Source organism: Melospiza georgiana, chromosome 24, assembly GCF_028018845.1.
Source record: "Melospiza georgiana isolate bMelGeo1 chromosome 24, bMelGeo1.pri, whole genome shotgun sequence".
Classification (NCBI taxonomy): Eukaryota; Metazoa; Chordata; class Aves; order Passeriformes; family Passerellidae; genus Melospiza; species Melospiza georgiana.
In genome coordinates, this window is record NC_080453.1 from 6335354 (window position 1) to 6349971 (window position 14618).

General features: G+C 47.4%; 2 protein-coding genes across 7 annotated transcripts; both read left to right on the plus strand.

The window, feature by feature from the left end:
- Positions 1–2: 2 nt before the first annotated feature.
- On the plus strand, positions 3–12279 carry OSCP1 (organic solute carrier partner 1). 3 transcript variants are annotated; one of them, XM_058040129.1, is made up of 11 exons: positions 3–158; positions 1903–1932; positions 6462–6616; positions 7321–7488; positions 7836–7916; positions 8469–8572; positions 9703–9831; positions 10250–10319; positions 10928–11064; positions 11609–11672; positions 11967–12279. In XM_058040129.1, the coding sequence occupies exons 1-11, from the start codon at positions 47–49 to the stop codon at positions 12081–12083; spliced, it is 1167 nt and encodes a 388-aa protein (XP_057896112.1). In that variant the 5' UTR covers positions 3–46; the 3' UTR covers positions 12084–12279. The 3 variants fall into 3 exon arrangements, with proteins under 3 accessions (XP_057896112.1, XP_057896113.1, XP_057896115.1); XM_058040130.1 differs by lacking the exon at positions 1903–1932; XM_058040132.1 differs by lacking the exons at positions 3–158; positions 1903–1932 and adding an exon at positions 1944–2028.
- On the plus strand, positions 12193–14144 carry LSM10 (LSM10, U7 small nuclear RNA associated). 4 transcript variants are annotated; one of them, XM_058040136.1, is made up of 2 exons: positions 12193–12591; positions 13572–14144. In XM_058040136.1, exon 2 carries the CDS (start codon positions 13577–13579, stop codon positions 13946–13948), a length of 372 nt encoding a protein of 123 aa, XP_057896119.1. In that variant the 5' UTR covers positions 12193–12591; positions 13572–13576; the 3' UTR covers positions 13949–14144. The 4 variants fall into 4 exon arrangements, with proteins under 4 accessions (XP_057896119.1, XP_057896116.1, XP_057896118.1 ...); XM_058040133.1 differs by lacking the exon at positions 12193–12591 and adding an exon at positions 12747–13424 and having other exon boundaries at positions 13473–14144; XM_058040135.1 differs by lacking the exon at positions 12193–12591 and adding an exon at positions 12747–13364 and having other exon boundaries at positions 13473–14144.
- Positions 14145–14618: the final 474 nt, after the last annotated feature.

A 14618-nucleotide genomic window follows, 5' to 3' on the forward strand; every position in this document is an offset into this window, starting at 1 on the left:
AGCGGGGCCGGGCCGAGCCGGGGCTGTGCCGGGCCGAGCCGGGGCCATGTCGGCGCGGACGCTGCCGCTGCTGTTCCTGAACCTGGGCGGGGAGATGCTCTACATCCTGGACCAGCGGCTGCGCGCCCAGAGCATCCCCGGAGAGAAGGCGCGCAAAGGTGAGCGGTGCGCGGCTCCCCCCGCTCCCGGTGTCCCGGTGCCGCCGCCGGTGTCCCCGAGCGCGGCTCTGTCCCCGCTAGCGGTGTGGGAGTGCCAGCGGAGCCGCTCCCGGTGTCCCCGGGCAAGGCTCTGTCCCCGCTACCGGCAGGGAGAGCGGCTCGGGCTGCTCCGCCCGGCGGTGCCGCTTCCCGGGATGCCACAGAATCACAGAATTACCCAGGCTGGAAAATACCTTTAATATCACCCAGCCCAAGCCATGCCCTAACACCTCCCCATCAGCTGAACCCTGGCACTCAGTGCCACCCCCATCTGCTTTCAAACACCTCCAGGGATGGTGAATCCACCCCTCCCTGCGCAGACAATTCCATTTCCCAATCACTTTTCCAGCGAATAATTTCTTTGTAGCATCTCACCCAAACTCCCCTTGGCGCAGCTTGAGGCTGTGTCCTGTCCCTCTGTCAGCTGTGACACAGGGACACGCTGTGCTGTCACCAGAGGATGCTGCGGGCTCAGGGCATCAGTTTCCCTGCCCCGATTTCAATAATTACCACAATAATTATCACAGAATTCAGCCCTCAGTGTTTTGTGCTGGGTAGCACAGCCCGCTGGGTTGAGCTCGATGTTCCTCAAGTTCCTCCCCAGCCCCAGGGTGTTGCCGGGGTTGGTTTGGGAGGTTCTCACCCAGAAGGAGAAAGCGGAGTCCGTGTGGGTGTTTCTGTGCTCAGTTCTGGGGTTAAAGCTCCAGAAATGCAGTTTTGGACTCAAAATAACCCAGGATTTGGTTATGGCAGCCCAGCTCCTGGGCTGTTTGGGGCAGAGCAAGGTGCTTTGCAATGGGAAGGGGTTTCCAGGAATAAAATTATAAATCTCGAGCAGACACAGCACGTGCAATTGTGTGAAATTCAAATACCAGTACAGCTCCTGAAATCCTGGCTTTTATGCAATCCCATTTGGCCAAAATCCTCGTACAGACAGAGCCTTGTGTCTTCACGTGGGCCATGAAACTCCAGCTCCCAGCCAAGCACCTCTGAATTTACGACTTCAATTTGAAGCTTTGCTTTACAAGTCCTTGCACCTCTCTGTCAGGGCATGGGGAATGTGCCTTGGGAAGGTCTGTGATGTTTTAATAAAAAATCCACTTGGTATGAGCTTGGTATTGTTATCCCTCCTGCCTGTCCTTTATGAAGTGCTAAACAACAAAGGGTTCACTGTGTAATTGTTGTGTTGTTTGTGAGGGGGGAAATTTGTAATTATTCATGTGTATCCTGATGAGGGAATGATGTGACACAAGTTTACTGCTGTTCATTCAGGGACAAGTTTAGGATTTTAGCTAAATTAAATCTTGATGGAGTATCTGGAGAATTGGATTGGTTTTGTTTGTCCACACATGGATTTTTATTTTTTTCTTCCAAAAAATTGTGTGTTAATTTCACTGAGATGTGGTTCATCCACACTGAGGTGTTTGTTGATGCTTAAAGCTGTTCACTCAAATGTTGGTTCCTTTTAAGTGCAAAATGCAGCTGAAAACTAAAATTTGATGTGCCCTGAAGCAGCAGGATTTTATCCAAGGGGAGGGTGAGGTTCTCATTCACTGCTGAATGCTGATGAGAAGAGACAAAATCCACTAGTTAGCTGCTTTTTTTTTTTTTTTAAAGTTTATTTCTTTCTTATTTTCTTTTCTTCTCCTTGCAACTCTCGTTCTTACATCTTGAACTGCTGTTTTGTTTTGTATGCTTCGTGTAGATGAATGGACAGATGTGGACAGGAAACGAGGTACAGTACCTGCTGTGTGCATGCACCAGTCCAACCCCACGTGCACACCTGGGGCTCATCGTGCCTGAACCCCTGAGGCTGTTCCTGCAGCCTTCGGTCAGTGTCACAAATAATGCTCACCTTAAATTACTGGAAATCGGTGAAAAAAAAAACCAGACCATACCTTAAAATCATATGGCCTCAAAAATTAGCTGTTAATTTAACCAAGATTATAAATGGATCAAAGTTTTTTTATCCCGGTGGTCTTGCCTGCAAAAATGGTATTTGTGTTTCTCTACCACTGTTTTCATGCAAGCATGTAATTGTGTGAGCATTGTGCAGGTTGTTTTTCCGCTTAAATGCAGGAATATTTGGTATATTCCATATTTTTTTTAAGGTTTTATCTCGTGCATTGCTCAGGGTTTGGACAGGTGAACTCCAGGGATGATCGAAGGCATTCCCATCCCAGCTGCTTTTCCCACCTGTGCTGGTGGTCACACCTGGCAGAGCCATCCCAAAGGAGCAGGAGCCCTCAGCTCACCCTGCCTGGAGCATCCTGAGGGTGGGATTGAGCCCTCGGGTGTTTCCCTCTGGAATCTGCCCTGGAACAGGAGCCTGCAGCAGGGGCTGTGCTAAGGAATGAGGAAATTAATCTCTTGAATCTCAGGTTTCTGTTCAGAGAGCATGAGCAGAACTTACAGGGTCCTTCCGAGCAGCCCTTTCCAAAGAGGGACCAAGGCTGTGATTATCAGGGTTGTGATTATCAAGGCTGTGATTGGTGTTTTGCAAAACAAGCATCATTTTGGTAGGTTTTAATATCTACTGAAGGTAAATGCTGACGTCCTGGAGTCTGCCCCAGCTTTTTTCCTTACCATTCCATCCTGTTTCCAAGCACACCCTTTAGCTCAGAAGCCCAGGGACAGATCCCATCCTATCCCCAACGAGGAGGAGCTGCCCAGAGCTGTGAGGCAGGGGACAGGGCCGGCTCAGGGGCAGGTCCCAGGCTGGCCCTTCCCTTCTCCTGAGAGAGAAAAACGCTGTGCTCGGTGCTCTGAGGGTCCTGGTGTCACCCCTGGGGCTGCCACTGGTGGAGCAGTAATAAGGTCCCTGAAGAACCACAATCCTGTGGCACTCAGGGTGACTGTCCAGAACACAGAATGTTCCTTCTGCTGCCCCAAACACCCTCCAGTGAGGCAGAGTAGAAATTTTCCAGGGTAGAAATCCGTTTTGATTTAGGTGAAATGTACATTTTTGAGTTGAGTCTGTGGTTAGAGAACACAGCTATTTAGCCTGACTGCAAAGGCCTAAGCTCAGAGAAACTGCTTCAGTGAAAACAGAGATAAGAGAAGAGAGAAAGAGGGTGATAGAGGGAGACAGAGAGACTGCTGTGAGAGCATCTCAACCTGACCTAAGAATTCTTTCTGATAAAGAAGAACTGTCACAGTGGTCACAAGGGTTCTTGGATGAGGGAAGAGACGAGAATGTTGACTCCATGTTCAGAAGGCTTGATTTATTATTTTATGATATATATATTGCATTAAAACTATACTAAAAAGAATAGAAGGAAAGGTTTCCTCAGAAGGCTGAGCTAAGAATAGAAAAGCAGGAATAACAAAGATCTGTGGCTCAGACAGAGAGTCTGAGCTATCTGGTCTGTGGTTGGCCATTAATTGTAAACATTCAAGATGGCCCAGTCAAAAAATCTACCTGATGCATTCCACAGCAGCAGATAACCATTGTTTACATTTTGTTTCTGAGGCCTCAACTTCTCAGAAGGGAAAATCCCAAAGAAAAGGATTGTCACAAAAAGATGCCTGCGACAGAAGAACTAGCGGCAAACGTCACACAAAATTCGTAAAAATGAATGTGTATGAACCTATTGTGAAATTGCATACAATTTCATATTTACATATTTATTACATATGCATACATATGTATTTGAGAAAGAGACAAAAAGAGACCTGAAGTCCCCAGAAGTACACATCATTTTAGAAGAACAATTCCCACGTGCGTCCAGCGCCGTAGTGAGCGTAGCAGCTTTGCAACTTCCACAAAAGCTGTAGAGTTTTGATTATCTCCGCAAAACACCAGGAAGCACCAGCATCAGCCAGCTCTAGCTCCAGCCTCGTGTCGTGCATCCCAGTGACACCAGTCTGTCCCCAGAGACCCCAGAGACGTGGTGTGAGGAGGCCAAAGCCACCGTCACCCCCAGCCTCAGCCCTGTCCATCACACACTGGCCACACTGGTTTCCCTCCTCTCATCCCAGTTACAACCTCCCCTCTCTGCTCAGCTGCTTTCTCTGTGTTGCTTGTGCCATGTCCCTGGGCCAATGCTCCTGTGTCACCTCCATGGCCCCCTTGAGACCTTTGCTGTGTCATTATCAAACGTGGGAGAGATTTATTATCAATTTGCCCTTTACCGTGATTGATTTTTTTTTTTTTTAATGTCTTTCTCAGTTCTTTTTATAGCCCACACAAGAGGTTTTAATTTCAGAAGATAATTTATGACTGTGGTTTTTCCGTTGAAAAATCAGTGTGCTGGGAGGTATCTGTCTCCTGCTATTTTGGGTTGTTTGAGGCTCTCCAAAGACAGGAGAAATCTTTCTATGGGCAGCACACAAAAGCAGCTTAAAAATACTTTCCTTAATGGCAGTATAAAGCAGAAGTTCTTATTTTTGTCATAATTGATTCCCTGCAAAATTAACTAGATACTAATATCTACTAGTACTAATATATTTTATTTTCTCCACGAAAAATAGAGGATTTCTGCCTGAGATTGCAAGTAGGGATTGTTTTATGGCCAGTTTGTTTGAAAGGAAGGAGGGACTTTTTACCCACTTGCAATTAGGTGTATTCTTAATCCATACTGCTCAGGAGCTGAGGTCTGTCTGTGGATTTGGGGTGTTTAAACCAGGATTAGGGAGCTCTGTCAGGTTCAGCACAGGGGCTGCTGAGCTTTGGGTGAGGAACCAGCAGGTTTAGAGAGGAGAGAGAACCATTTCAGGAGGCCTCTGCCCTTGGGAACACAGCTCTCCCTGCCCCAGTAGTCCCCAGGGAGTTTATCCTCCAGGAAGAGATGAAGTGACAGGGAAATTAGGAAATTATCTTTGTTTTGTCTGTTGGGGTAGAACAGATGAAAAGCCAAGTGTTTGACCCCCCCAGGGAATCATTAAAGCAATAACTCAAACCATTGGTCACTACCACGCTCTGTATGTTCACTTTTCTTCTTTTTTTTTTTTTTTTCCTTATTATTTACTCTGAGATTTTTCTAATCCACAAGAATTGTCTGGCATTATGAGCTTTGTAACAATCATCTGCTTAGGAAAATCCACACTTGTACAGTAATCTGTGACCTGATGTATTCATTTACCTTTTTTTTTTTTTTTTTTTGATAGAGGAATAAATGTTTATTGGTGATAACTCTTTAGAATTTATCAGGGAGATAATAAAAGTGGCAGAACCAGCACAAAAGCTCAGGTGCAGCCTCTGCTTGAAGCACTGCACAATGTTTTCCATCTTGTTTGCATTAAAAACTCAATAACCAGAGCACAGCACTCACACTCAGCACTCCTGAGCTCTAAAAACTCCTCAGTAATAAAACAGTTCCATGGCTAAATTTGCACATTAAAAATTAACCACAAGTAAGGAAGTTTGGAGTTCTGCATTTGAAACTCTAGGGCCTGCAGATGTTTCAGCTGGGAGAGCCCTGAGTGGGTTGATATAGATCCCAGGGATATAAATGCTTTATTAAATACCTGCCAGTGCTAATCTGATTGGAATAAAGATTACAGAGAGCCCTGCAGGAGCTTCTGTTGAGAAGTTAAAAAATAGACTGGTGGTGTCAGAGGGTGTGGAGGAACAGGCACAGCAAAGATCTACCACAGTGCAAAACTCTCCTTAGGAAGCACAACTGCATCTCTTAATATTATTTTTATTCTTTTTAATTACCTGCAGCAGATAATAACACATCAGAGCAGCCTACAAACAACATTATTTTAAAAATGAAAAGTGCCAACGATAGCTGTAAAAACAGGACAGCAAAGCCAGCCTTATTCCCACTGGCAAACAGGGCCTGCTGCCTTCAGCTCAGGTGGCATCTGTGCCCTGGGGGACATCAGGTGAGGCTGAGGCAGAGCTGGAGGCAGAAGTGATGCTCAGGTGAGGCAGAGCTGGACGCAGAGGTGATGCTCAGGTGGGGCAGAGCTGGAGGCAGAGGTGATGCTCAGGTGAGGCAGAGCTGGAGGCAGAGGTGATGCTCAGGTGGGGCAGAGCTGGAGGCAGAGGTGATGCTCAGGTGAGGCAGAGCTGGAGGCACAGGTGATGCTTAGGTGGGGCAGAGCTGGATGCAGAGGTGATGCTCAGGTGAGGCAGAGCTGGAGGCAGAGGTGATGCTCAGGTGGGGCAGAGCTGGATGCAGAGGTGATGCTCAGGTGGGGCAGAGCTGGAGGCAGAGATGCTGCTCCCCCTCTCCCATTGCACTCTGTCCCCTGGCATGGAGCAGGACCAGGCTGTTCTGGGGCAAACCACAGAGCCTAACTTTGTCTTTGCAGTGATGAACGACATCATCAGCACCATGTTCAACAGGAAATTCATGGAGGAGCTGTTCAAGCCCCAGGATCTGTACTCCAAGAAAGCGCTGCGCACCGTGTACGACCGGCTGGCCCACGCCTCCATCATGAGACTGAACCAGGCCAGCATGGACAAGGTAACACTCCTGCTGCCCAGCTGCCCTTCACCAGGTTCCGTTGCAATATTTAACCCATGGCTTTTCCATTTTGAAGTATTTTGGAACAGCTTTCCTTGTGAAAATGGTTGTCTGTCACATTCACATTTTCTGGAAAAATCCTTCGCCCAGGATTTTTCTTCTAAGAAGCTGAGAAGCCTCAGATAAAAAGGAAAACAAATTCTTTATCTCATTTGCTTCTCCTGTGTTGTGCTCACATGTGTTTGGAGATTGTTTACCCACAGGTGATTGTTTCATTTGGTTTCTGTGAGTTGTTTTCACTGTTTGGCCAATCAGGGCCAAGCTGTGTCAGGACTCTGGCAAGAGTCACGAGTTTTCATTATTATCTTTTTAACCTGTAAATATCCTTTCTGTATTCTTTAGTATAGTTTAGTATAGCATTCTTTTATATAATATAGTATCATAAAATAATAAATTAGCCTTCTAAGAACATGGCCTAGATCCATCATTCATCAGGGCACCTCACAAATACAATAATATTGCTCACTGAGCGCTGATGGCATTGGAGACCCAGCAGGAAGGCTGGAGATGGGACTGCAGAGCTCTTGTTTTTTAAGAAATGAACCTAAAATGGTTCCTTGTGCCACAGGCAGGTGCTGGCCTGACTGCATCCCCCTCTCCATGCCCGGGAGGTTTCCAACCAACATTCCTGTGTTCCTTTGCAGCTCTACGACCTCATGACCATGGCCTTCAAATACCAAGTGCTGCTGTGCCCTCGGCCCAGGGACGTTCTGCTGGTCACCTTCAACCACCTGGATGCCATCAAGGATTTCATCTCTGACTCCCCTGGCATTCTGAACCAGGTGGATGAGACCTTCAGGAGGCTGATTGAGGTAAGAATCCTCAGGAAAAGGGTGAGACACACTGTGGTTTGATTTTATGGGGTTTTTACCTCTTAGAGACTAATTACTACATTGGAAAGGGCTGTGAGGGTATTTTTCTACTGGCCCAGTTTAAATCAATGTGTTGCTTATTCAGTCTGATTTAAGTCTCCACTGATTTCAGCAGAAATTAAATCAGAATTTTAGTGGCAGACAATAATTATTGATAATAACCAGCAGCCCCCTTAGAGCATCTCTGCTCCCCCTGCAAGTAGATGAGAATATTCAGCTTGTTCCCTCTTTCCCTGGGTGGGACGTGGCACATCTGCAACCCTTGCATGATGATTTTCCTTTTCCAGACCTACAACCCTCTCTCTGATGGTGAATTCCAGCTCATCAGGCAAACACTTCTCATTTTCTTCCAGGACATGCACATCAGGGTAAGAGCTCAATCCAACTAGGCAGAGAGAATGACAGGGAGTTTGGGGTTGGAATGTAAAGGGATCTGCTTATAAACACTGCAGGTTTGGGTTTGTTGTTTGTGCTTTTCAATCATCTTGATGTGCCTGTAATTGCACTCAGATTTCATAAATTGAGCACATATACTGCAGTAATGCTGAATAATTCTACAATATAATGAAAAAAAGGAATCTCTACTAGTGTGATTTAGATGGATAAATCTGTTTTTCCTTTTAGGAGAAATTTGATAGGAAACCTGAGCGTGAACGCTTGATGTTCTCTAAACAAACTGGTCACACTCACATGCATGAACAGGATGTAGTTTTTAATATAATGTTTTTAATGTTAGATCATTCTCTGGACCACAATTCCACATCACTGGCTCTGTAAATACATCCCTACACAGACCAAGAGCTCTGGGAAACCTTCCCCAGCCCAGGCAGAGAATCTCAGGCTCAGATTTCAGGGAATTGGGGTAGGAAGGTCTGTGGGGGATGTCCCCAGGCTGTGATGTTTGTGATGTCCCTTTGCAGGTCTCCATCTTCCTGAAGGATAAAGTACAAAACTCCAATGGTCGCTTTGTGCTGCCAATCTCAGGGCCTGTCCCCTGGGGCACAGAGGTGCCAGGGCTCATCAGGTGAGCTGGTGCCACGTGTGGGGCACAGGGAGGGCTCAGGAATCCAGCTCAGACTGACATTCCTGTTGCATGGATAGCTGAAACTCCAGTAAATACCATTTAAGGGGCCTTTAAAAAAAAAAAAAAAAAAAAGAAAGAAAATAATAATAATAATAATAATAATAATAATAATAATAATAATAATAATAATAATAATAATAATAATAATAATAATAATAATTGTTATTATTATTATTTGAAAATCCGATAAATACTATTTTAGGGGCCTTAAAATTATTATATTATATTATATTATATTATATTATATTATATTATATTATATTATATTACATTACATTACATTATATTATATTATATTATATATTATTTATATTTAATACTATTTAAAGGGCAGAATCTGGGACTAAGTCACCCAGCAATGAAATGCTGAGCAGCTTTTGGGAGTTTTCTATTATAATAAATTAGCTGTTATTAATTTATCCCATAAAAGAGGCATTTAGCCATGTACAGAAATATTATTATTATTATTATTATTATTATTATTATTATTATTATTATTATTATTATTATTATTATTATATATTTGAAACTCTGATAAATACTATTTAAGGGGCCTTAAAATTATTATATTATATTATATTATATTATATTATATTATATTATATTATATTATATTATATTATATTATATTATATTATATTATATTATATTATATTATATTATATTATATTATATTATATTATATTATATTATATTATATATTATTTATATTTAATACTATTTAAAGGGCAGAATTTGGGACTAAGTCACCCAGCAATGAAATGCTGAGCAGCTTTTGGGAGTTTTCCATTATAATAAATTAGCTGTTATTAATTTATCCCATAAAAGAGGCATTTAGCCATGTACAGAATTATTATATTATTATTATTGTCATTATTATTATTATTATTATATTATTCATAATATAATGTTATTGTTATGCAGAATTATTGTTATTATATTTTATTAGATTTTTATTATTATTATACTACAGAATAGAGTTTTATTCCCCTCGTGAAGAAAGCAGAGGAATTAGGTACTAAAATCAGGACTGAAGCTACTAAATATTTCAATTATGCCTCGTTTTTAAGGATATTCAATCACAAAGGAGTGGAAGTTAAAAGGGCTGAGTTCAGCACTGCTGGGAATTATGTTACTCCACAAAGGGAAGGATCTTTTGAGCTTTATGGAGACAGAGTCCTCAAACTTGGGACAAACATGTAAGTAATTTTTGTTCTGTGTAGAAACCTGAACCAAATGCTGATGGGTTGGCCAGAAACACATTTTCAGCCTGGTGTGCTTTTGGGATCTTTTGCTTTAATTATCAGATTGACTTCGCTATAAGGTGCTGTCCTGTGTGGACAGTGTAAAAAGAGCTGCAAAAAACAGGCAAAACTTTGATTTATGTCCACAGTGGAGCTGAGGAAAGAGTGTTCTGGTGCTGCATCTCATGTGAAATGTGATTTAATGTAACCACAATCAAGAAATCCTCTCTTTGCCTCACCATTGCACCACACTGAGCTGCAGCTTCTCGTTGCAATTGTTCAGTTTTCAGGGAAATATCCTAAAATTCTGCATCCCTCTGGTTCCATGCCTGGTCCCAGAACAAGCTGTTGTTGATGAGTGTTTTCCCTGCAGGTACAGCGTGACCCGGCCAGTGGAGACACACATGTCAGGATCTTCCAAAAACCTGGCATCCCAGGCAAAGGTCAGTGCTGTCCTCCTCCTGTCCCTGCTTAAACTGGCCAAATTCTGAGTCTATAAATATGGGATAAGGTCAGGGAAGCTTTTCTGGTCTCAGAGCCTCAGCCAATCCTCCCCAGTCCTTTGAAGCCAGGGAAAAGGGCACATTTTCCCAAAGAATCCTACTGCAAGGATGTTCTTGCTTCCATTTTAATCTCCTCAGAAAACAAAGTTGGCTTTACAGATTTGTCACCTGTCCAATTGAGCTGGAAAAGTATCTTGTGCTGAGTCTATAAATTCAAACAACCATTTCCAGCAGGGAGCTGGTGATTACTGATTATCTGCACAATCTGTCCCAGGAAAAACGGAGAAATAAATGTGTTTATATCCCTCTGAAGGACATGTATGGAATATTAGGAATATATGAAGGACATGTATGGAATATCAGGAATATATGAAGGACATGAATGGAATATCAGGAATATTTGAAGGACATGTATGGAATATAGTAATATATGAAGGATATGTATGGAATATCAGGAATATTTGAAGGACATGTATGGAATATCAAAGCTCCTTGCAGCCCAAATCTCCCAGATAATTGCTCAACAAACCCATTGCTGTTTCCTGCAGGAGAACATAGCCCCCAACCCCCTTGCTAAAGAAGAGCTGAACTTTTTGGCCAGGCTGCTGGGAGGTTTGGACATCCAGAAACCTGCTGGTGATTCAGGATTTCGGCTGAACTTGTTCACCACCGACGAGGAGGAAGAGTATGATGGATCCTTTTGGGTTTGGCTTTGGTTTTGGGGTGCCCTGTGGGGAGCCCTGGAGAGCAAAGCTGGCCCTCAAAGAGCTTTAGGGTCAGAGCAGGGTGTTGTTATCCTGTTCCTGATGTCTCCTGTGATGCAGCTTTTCTCCCAGTGCCCCTGGACAGGAATTTCCCTCCAGGATGTTTGTATCTGCTCGTTTCTGCTGCAGAAATATTCCTGCTGTTCTGCACTTTACAAAAATGTCTAGGACAGGGAGAAGCCTCCAAATTGGGTGAATATATTAATTAGGCAAATAGGAACAGAGGCATTGCCAAACTTCATGGAATTCCAGAATGGGTTGGGTTGGAAGGGTCCTCTAATTCTACTCTGCCATGGGAAGGGACACCTTCCAGCAGACCAGGCTGCTTCAAGCCCCATCCAGTCTGGCCCTGTGAGCATCCTCTGAGCATCACTTGTGCCTACAGGAGCCTGATGAAGCCTGATTTTTATAATTTCCTTATACATCTTCATGGGATTAACCACTTTTTTAATGTTTTTAATCAAGACACGCTGCACAGACCAGACCAGAGGAGCTGTCCTACAAGGTTATCAACATTGAAGCCACACAGGTGTGTAACATGTTTCACATCACTGGTTCTCTGCTTCATTAAGGACCATGTTTCGCCCAGAATAGGGATTTAAAAATACTTTTTTTCCAATTTCACATAAACTCATTACTAATAGTAATTGCCAGTTTTCTGCCAAGACAGTGGAATTGGTGAATATTTACTAAGAAAACTTGAATCCTGACAAACACCAGAGCAAGTTTTTAGCCGAGTTGGGGGTGTAAAAGGGGCACGTCCCGGGGGAGCCCAGGCGGGCGCTGAGCGCGGTGTCCGTCTGTCTGTCTGTCTGTCCCGCAGGAGCCGGCGCGGCGGGCGGAGCTGTCCCGCATCCTGGGCGAGCTGGACGTGGCGGAACCGCGCCCGGGCAGCGCCGGGAAGGGCGAGGACCTGCTGGCACTGATGGACGGGCTCTGAGCGGGACAGCGGGACAAACGGACACTGGGACATCGGGACACGCGGACATCGGGACACGCGGACACCGAGACAAGCGGACATTGGGACACGTGAACATTGGGACAAGTGGACACCGGGACAAGTGGACACCGGGTCTTGGGGACATTGAGACATGCGGACACAGCGGGACATGCGGACACCGGGACATTGGGACAAGCGAACACCGGGACATGCAGACATCGGGACACACGGACACCGGGACATGGGGACACACGGGCATTGGGACAAACGCACACCAGGACACGCGGACAGCAGGACATAGGGACATTGGGACACGGGGACAACGAGTCTTGGGGACATTGGGACAGCGGAACACGGAGACACCGGGACACGCGGACAGCGGGACTTGGGGACATCGGGACAGACGGACACCGCGCGTGGCCGCCCCGCCCCTTCCCGCCGGGGGCGGGGCGAGGGGCGGGGCCGCGCGTGCGCGAGGGGCGGGGAGCGCGCGGGAAGGCGGCGGCGCGTGAGTGCGGGGGGGGCCCCGTGTGCGGGGGGGGGTTGGGGGGGATGGGGACAGCGCGGGGACCCGGGAGGGACAGCGGGGATGAGGGCAGGGACAGGGCGAGAGCGACACGGAGCGCCCCGGGGGGGTGGGCGAGGAGAATGGGAGCGACTGGGGCGAGGGGCGGCGTGCGGTGTGTGCGAGGGGGGCTGTGAGAGCAGGTGGGTGTGAAAGGGGCCGTGTGTGTGCAGGTGAGTGTGCAAGGGGTGCTGTGAGAGCAGGTGGGTGTGAAAGGGGCCGTATGCGTGCAGGGGCACGTGTGAGCGGTGATGCGTGTGCAGGCGAGAGTGTGAGGGGCAATGTGTGTGCGTGCAGGTGAGCGTTTGAGGGCTGGTGCGGTGGGTAGGTGTGTGTGCAGGGCTTGGTCCATGTACAGGTGTGAGGGCAGGATTTGGTCCACGGGCAGGTGTGTGTGCAGGGGCTGGTCCGTGTTCAGGTGTTTGTCAGGGGTTGGTCCTTGGGCAGGATTTGGCTCATGGGTGGGTGAATGTGCAGGGGCTGATCCACGTTCAGGTGTGTGTGCAGGGGTTGGTCCGTGTTCAGGGTCCGGTCCATGCTCAGGTGTGTGTGCAGCAGTTGGTACATGGGCAGGATTTGGTCCACGGGCACGTGTGTGTGCAGGGGTTGGTCCCGGTGCAAGGTTGGTCCGTGTGCAGGGGTTGGCCCATGTTCTGGTGTGTATTCAGGGCTTGGTCTGTGGGCAAGTGAACATGCAGGGATTGGTTCATGTGTAAGTGTGTGTGCAGGGCTTGGTCTGTGGGCAGGTGAACATGCAGGGATTGGTTCATGTGTAGGTGTGTGTGCGGGGGTTGGTCCATGTGCAGGATTTGGTCCATATTCAGGTGTGTGTGCAGGGCTTGGCCCATGTGCAGGGACTGCTCCGTGTGAGGCACAGCGGGCAGGTGTCCCCAGCCCTGTGCCCAGCCCCTGTGCCCCCACAGCCGCCATGGAGGTGAGCCACTCGGTGAAGGAGCGCACCATCGCCGAGAACAGCCTGGTGATCCTGCTGCAGGGCCTGCGCGGCCGCGTCACCACCGTGGAGCTGCGCGACGAGAGCGCGGCCGCGGGGCGCGTCACCAGCGTGGACGCCTTCATGAACGTGCGCCTGGCCGAGGTGACCTTCACGGACCGGCAGGGCGCCGTGTCCCGCCTGGACGAGCTCTTTGTGACCGGCAGGAACATCCGCTACGTGCACATCCCCGACGAGGTGGACATCCGCGCCACCATCGAGGAGCAGCTGCAGGCCATCCACAGGGTGCGCTACTTCGGGGCCCGCGACAAGGGACGCCGGGAGTTCCTGCCTGCCAAGCACAAGTGAGGGCCTGGCACTGCCCACGGCAGCCAGGATGGGCCTGGGTGGATGTGACCCTTTGGTGGACTGCCAGCTCTCTCTGTCCCGCCCAGTGATGTTCCCCAAGAGACATTTTCCTCCAAGGACTTGAGGTTCTGCTGTTCTCTCCACCTGCAGAGGAGCAGGACTGGTTTTTGTAGTGAATAACACCATTTAAAGGCTCTGTGGTCTCTCTGCTCATTTTCTGTTCTGTTGGCAGCAACTCATGTCCATCCTCCAATGGCCAAAGAACTCTTGACATCCCACTGCCCCTGGCTCAGCCTTTGCTTGCCTACTGAGTAAAGGACTTGCTGTCACCAGCATGGCCACCCTGGAGCCACTGGTGCTGAGCTGGGCAGGGGCTGGTTCTGGTCTGAGCTCATCTTCCTCCTGAGCCACCATTCTGGAAGTGTTCAGTGAGATGAAGGGGAGTGAACATGCAGGGGAAGGGGCAGCGCCGTCTGCCTCAAAAAGCAGGAACGTGTTTCACCCAGCACACAGCATGCTGGCACTCCCAGCTCCTCTGCTTCCTCCATTACCAAACTCTGCCTCCCACCAGGGCTTGGGATCCCGCAGGACACTGGGGGCTGTGCCCTGGGGGTGCTCGTTTGCCCGGGCCGGGCTGGGCAGCAGGGCAGGGCAGACCAGGGTGCCCAAT

Excerpts from the sequence above, each read along its gene's own strand:
- LSM10 (XM_058040133.1), top strand. The coding sequence starts at position 13,184 with ATGCTCAGGTGTGTGTGCAGCAGTTGGTACATGGGCAGGATTTGGTCC. Across the intron at positions 13,425-13,472 it reads AGGGATTGGTTCATGTGTAG|GTGTGTGTGCAGGGCTTGGC; the intron begins GTGTGTGTGCGG and ends GTCCATATTCAG.
- OSCP1 (XM_058040129.1), top strand. The coding sequence starts at position 47 with ATGTCGGCGCGGACGCTGCCGCTGCTGTTCCTGAACCTGGGCGGGGAG. Across the intron at positions 159-1,902 it reads CGGAGAGAAGGCGCGCAAAG|ATGAATGGACAGATGTGGAC; the intron begins GTGAGCGGTGCG and ends TGCTTCGTGTAG. Across the intron at positions 9,832-10,249 it reads CTCAAACTTGGGACAAACAT|GTACAGCGTGACCCGGCCAG; the intron begins GTAAGTAATTTT and ends TTTTCCCTGCAG.